Source organism: Atta colombica, unplaced genomic scaffold, assembly GCF_001594045.1.
Source record: "Atta colombica isolate Treedump-2 unplaced genomic scaffold, Acol1.0 scaffold98, whole genome shotgun sequence".
NCBI classification, from domain to species: domain Eukaryota; kingdom Metazoa; phylum Arthropoda; class Insecta; order Hymenoptera; family Formicidae; genus Atta; species Atta colombica.
This window is the reverse complement of record NW_017259592.1, coordinates 354,188-360,224: the sequence shown is the minus strand read 5'-3', so window position 1 is coordinate 360,224 and position 6,037 is coordinate 354,188. Positions and strand designations below refer to the sequence as shown.

The following is a 6,037-nucleotide window of genomic DNA, read 5'->3' as shown; positions in this document are numbered from 1 at the left end:
TGAAAATCTGAATTCATTTCAATCCATTCTCGTTTGCTGGATCAATAATCGTTAATTTTAACGCTTAATATCTCGGTTCGAAGACGACACTTTTTTTTATCAGATTCTTTTGTTTCATGCAAAAACGCCTCTAATTTCATTGATTTTTGAGGTGTAAGAGAGTAAACTGAATACCCAGCAAACGAGAATAGATTGGATTGGATAAATGCATATGAATCAAGTTTTCAAATCCGCGTGATTCGCGAAAAAGATATGTATTTTATAGAGATTGAATATCCAGAATAAACGAGAATATATTAAAAGGGATTGAAATTTTTTTCTATCCGAATGCGTATTTTAAATAGCGAATATTTTTTTTGGAATGATTTCAATTATATTCAATTGGATGCAATTAAATTGAAAAACTCATTTCTTATTCAAAATTTTGAATTGAACAATATTCACAATTGTGTTTGTGTGCATAGAAAGAGCTAATATTATTTTTAGATTGAAAGGCATAGAGATGTTCTTTCTTATAATATTATTTTTATTTCTTATAATAAATTCTTATAATAATGCATGCAGAATTGAAAAGCATTTTAACATTCGTGAATTAATATTTCCGAAAATCTGAATCCATTTCATTTCATTTTAATCCATTCTCGTTTGCTGGGTACGCTGAATCCGTCTTTCTATACGTCTAGATAAGTATAATATGAATTTTAGTGGATTCATATAGATTCAGAAATAAAATGGTAATCTGTGATCCCAGAAAGTGATTTATCGTTAGAAAATAATGAAGTGCAATGAAATCCTTTTTAATCCTGAATGCATTTTTATTCATTTATAGGAATTACATAGAGCATATCTCTATGCTTTTCAATCTAAAAATAATATTAGCATTTTCTGTGCATCGTGAATACTACTTAATTACTAAATACTAAAATTAAATACTAAAAAAATACTACTTTAGAATTGTGAATAGGAAGTACAGTTTTGTTAATACAGTTAAATTCAAAAATAATATCAGCAATTTCTGTGCAATGTGAATACTGCTTAAGTCAATATTTTGAACATGAAATGCAGTTTTTCAGTCTAATTGAATAAAAAAAGTTTTTATTTAAAAATGGATAAATGTTACTTAAATTATTCATTGAAAAATTATAAGTAGGAAATTTTTCGTTTTAATCCAACTAAGTTCGAAAAAGTTATAACGTAAAAATAATTGAGCTATGTCCTTTGTTTCTCTTTGATTAGAAGTAAAATGATCGATGTGAACACTCGCAAACCAAGCCTGAACACTCGCAAACCAAGCCTGAACACAGCCTGAATATTAGACTCATCATGTACGGCGCGCGAAGGCCAAGCGTGATTAGATTATCCAACACTTATCCAATGTTGTCTCATAGCAATGTAAATTATTTTATTATATCTGTTAAATAATGATATTTTTATTATATCTATATAATTTCGTTTAGTTTAACTGGTTGTAATTTAAGTAGAGAATGAATAACACACTTACCAATTGAAGAAGTGATGTAGCGGCGAGTAACGTAGAAGATTCATAATCCAGTGATCCCAGATTCGATTTTTTAAATTAAAAAAATTTCTTCTTCACACTTTGAAGTACTTTTGAAACCATATAACTTTTGTGTAAAAAACTTTTTTCCATTTTTATATTTTCGACGATATTCGGCTCGGAAGAGATACCGTTTTTTTTTTCAGAGAGGTATTTCACTCCTTAAACAGTTAACGTATAAAAAAATACGTGTCTCTTAGTTTTTGTCTTTAACAACATATTTCATAGAGAATAAAATCAGTGCCAGACAGTTGTGAAATATTCTTTGTCAGATTAATTGAGTTTTATTGATTTCAATTCTAATAAAATATAAATTGTCAGTAATTTTTTTCCTAAATAAAATTTTTGGCAAAAAATTTTTGCTCGTTTTTATTCAATATTAACAAAAATATATTAAAATATTTTAAAATTCTATATAAAAGTCCATAAAAATAGAAGTGTTCGATTTGGAATTAATATTTCGGAAAAAAGCGTTTTTACATTTTTCATTATAGTTCACATGTCAGAAATACGTTAAAATGGTCAGTAGAATAGCAAGGTGATTCTAACCCACTATTTGTAGTGCGTATACATATACAATGTGCATGCGTGCGCGCGCGCGCGCGCGCGTGTGTGTGTGTGTGTGTGTGTGTGTGTGTGAGAGGGAGAAATGCACAAACGCGGGGTCCGAGAGAGAGGAAAACGCATCATCGGGATTCACGGTAAAGAGGAAGAGGTCGTTCCTTCTCTTTCTTACCCGTTACGTTCTAACCTATTGTTCTCGCTCTCCTATCCATTGTAGGATGCAGTTCTTTCTCTTCTACCCGTTGTCCTATATATAGCGTGCATCACCAAAATCTGGACAAATCGAACAATTTTCTTTAAATAAAATGTTTTTAATGAAAAATTAAATATTACAAAATCCTTTTACATGGTACTTTATACCATGTAAATCTTTGTAGAGCACAACTATTTGATGTATCCCCCATTAGTTTGAATGACGGCCTCTATTCTTGGTCTGAAGCGTTTCGTTCGCACGCTGCAATGTAGCGCTGTCCATGCTGACGAATGCTGTCTCAATAGCGGTCCTTAATGATGTCACATTGAGATGCCGAGACTTGTTTGTGATTCTTTCAACTATGCTCCATATGTAATAGTCCAAGGGATTTAAATCTGGACTGTTGGGAGGCCAGAATAGGAGCTGAGACGAACAACTTGGCTTGTCCTGGCAGCTTCAGAGAGCATCTGTCATATCTTTAATGTGTGCGATTTATATCGAAGGTCTTCCTCGGCAATTCGACGCATTGTTGGCTCGCTTACACCAACAATCGATACTTTTCGCAATGATTGCTCTGGGTCATCCGAAATCAGCCCTTTTAATGGGATGTGTTCTTTCGAATGACTCTTCCTCTGGCATACTAGAGCCTTCGTTGGACTAAAGCCATATATTTTGCCATAACGTCATAAATGATTGATCTCGAGTATCTAAAGAATCGAATTATTTCCGTTGCTTCCGTCCAACGCGAAAGCCTTTGATGATAGGTTCTTCGATTATATTTTACATTTGGTTTCAACATCGCGGCCGGCGGTATTTGAGAATATGACTATTTACTAGAAGCATCAGGTTTTCTCGGGTGCCAACAACTTCTGGCGGAGGCACAATATAGCGGAAAATTTTAATTGAAATTTGTCCGGATTTTGTACTTATTATTTGCGTATTTTTTTCCTCCCATTGCGCTCTCTTCCACGTTGTCTTTTCTTCTTACGCATAATTTTATTAAATAGTTATGATATTTACGATTTTTAATGATACGAATTTGAATGATATTTAGAAACTAATTATGATAATATTTTTATGAATTTTTAATAATATAACCTAGTAACACACCAATTATAGTAATTTTTAGTAATAGTTAATGTAATACAAAAATGATCAGTACAAGCGCGCTTTTTTATCGATCAATTCAATACTTATTTGAAGCTATTATTTCTAATAGCTAATTAATTAATTCTTAATTAAACTAAAACTACTAGATTTTAGTTTTAACTAGGAGCTAAACTACAGGGTAGGTGAGAAAGAAATTAAAATGTATTCAAAAAATTTCATGCTTTATTTTAAATTTGATACATTTCTTTTTAGCGTTGCGACCACTAATTGTATATTTTAAATACATTTTATAACACAATTCTTAACATGTTTTACACATTGCATGGTATTAGTAGCATCTAGATTTTGTAAAGAATCTATATCTTCATAATCAGCATCCAAGGTCTCAATGGTCAAGTTATCGCTATTGAGTATCAGTCAGCCATTCGCGTTTTTCACATCTTTTATCATATACAAGACCTTTATTGTTGTTACTCTCTTCCGCACGAATTACAGCCATTGTAATCAAGCGTTTTGTCACGCTGTACGGGATCATCCCGTCTTCCCATTGCACTCCAGGGTGATAAGCACTCAGTCAGGAAGCGCAATACTTTTCTGACTTTGTCAAAAAATTCCATGGTATGGGACACGTAAAAATGTAATGAGAGAGAATGGTTCCTTTTCTCAACACCGCCACTTCCTTCAGACAGTAGAAGATCCACGCAGCAGACTGTGGAAAACAATTGCGTGATCCCACTGCCCAGTGAGGACAACAAGTGATTGAGCTTCAGCAATCACTGCAGGAACGAACTTGTCTCGTTCATCTACGCCAATCTAGAATGCATCCTAGAGAAGATGGAGATAGACATACAAACATCTAGTTATACGTATCAGCAACATCGAGTATTTAACTTGGCATACTATGTCTATTGCTCATACGATAACTCGTGTATGTATCGATTTTGTCGCAGTAACTTTTGCGTCGCATGGTTCGCCAAAGAACTTAAAAATTTAGCGCATAGTGTAGAATATATACTTTCGGCTTTACTTTCCCATGGATTTTACGCGAGATGATTGGCAAAAATTTAATAGCGCCAAGTACTGCCATGTGAAAAACTGTTCGCGTCGGATGACATGCGCGATCATTGCTACTTGACCGAGCGATACAGAAATCTCGCGCATTCAAATTGTAACTTGATTTACAAAAATTTATATTGCATTTTCGTAGTTTTTCATAATTTATCGGGATACGATGCACATTTTATTATCAAGAATATAGCTATCGCATATGAACATACAGAACTATTGGGTTGTCCGGAAAGTTCGTGCCGATTTTTGGAAGATGGCGTAAGGACAGGTCTGAATATATCAGAACGATTGAAAACAAATGACATGCGTACATATCGTAAAAGACGGTACTTCAGGCATACTTGGAAAAAATTTGGTTGCGATACATTAATTTTTGTCAGTTTTATACGCCTTTGAATATGGAAGAAAACAAATGCATTTTAGACATTTAATGCTTTTCTTTTACCGGAAAGGCAAAAATGCCATACAAGCGACAAACAAGATATGCGTTGTTTATGGTGAAGGTGCTGTAGCTGAAAAAACTGTGCGTAAGTGGTTTGCTAGGTTTAAAACTAGTGATTTCAACCTTGAAGATCAAGAACTCCCGGGGAGGCCCTCCACTACAGATGAAGATCAGATTAAAACACTGATCGAGAATAACCTACGCTATACAATACGTAAATTAGCAGAAATGTTGAATATGTCAAAATCCATCATCCACGAGCACTTTGTGAAGCTTGGCTACATAAACCATTTTTATGTATGGATTCCTCACGATTTAACGGAGAAAAATCTGATGGATCGCATTTCCATTTGCAACTCGCTCTATAAACACAACGAGGAGACACCATTTTTGAAGCAAGTAATGACGAAGGATGAAATATGGATCATTTACAATAATGTTGAGCGAAAAAGATTTTGGGAAAGCGAAATGAACTACCTTTAGCCACCCCAAAAGCCGATCTTCATCCAAAGAAGGTCATGCTCTGTGTCTGGTGGGATTGGAAAGGGATCCTGTATTATGAGCTTTTATCAAACAACGAGACGATAAATTCAGAGAAGTATTGTTCCCAATTAGACGAATTGAAGATTGAACAGCAATTGAACAAAAACGTCCAGAAATAGCGAATCGGAAGGGCGTCGTGTTTCATCAGGATAATGCGCGGCCTTATGTGTCTTTGATAACTCGACAAAAGTTGTTGGAGCTCGGTTGGGATGTTCTATCCCATCCACCATATTCACCAGACCTCGCGTCCTCTGATTTCCATTTATTTCGATCATTACAAAATTCCCTTAATGGAAAAAGCTTCAACTTTGGTTGAGGTAAAAAATCACTTAGAAAAGTTTTTCGCTGAAAAACCTGAGAGATACTGGAAGGACGGAATTTTCAAGTTGCCTGAAAGATGGAGAAAGGTTATAAAACAGAATGGCACCTATATAATTTAATAAATGTATATTAAAATTTAAATCTTCTACGTTTCAATTTTCTTTCAAAATCGGCACGAACTTTCTGAACAACCCAATACTTCCCATTATTAAAGAAAAATACGTTTTATTTACGAAAT

The 6,037-nt window shown here is 34.0% G+C and overlaps 1 protein-coding gene across 1 annotated transcript; it reads left to right on the top strand.

Moving 5' to 3' along the window:
- The first annotated feature begins 4,259 nt into the window (after window positions 1-4,259).
- Window positions 4,260-5,597, top strand: LOC108693782 (histone-lysine N-methyltransferase SETMAR-like). Its single transcript, XM_018202920.1, has 4 exons — window positions 4,260-4,353; window positions 4,633-4,819; window positions 4,917-5,334; window positions 5,388-5,597. Exons 1-4 carry the CDS (start codon window positions 4,260-4,262, stop codon window positions 5,595-5,597), a joined length of 909 nt encoding a protein of 302 aa, XP_018058409.1.
- Window positions 5,598-6,037: the final 440 nt, after the last annotated feature.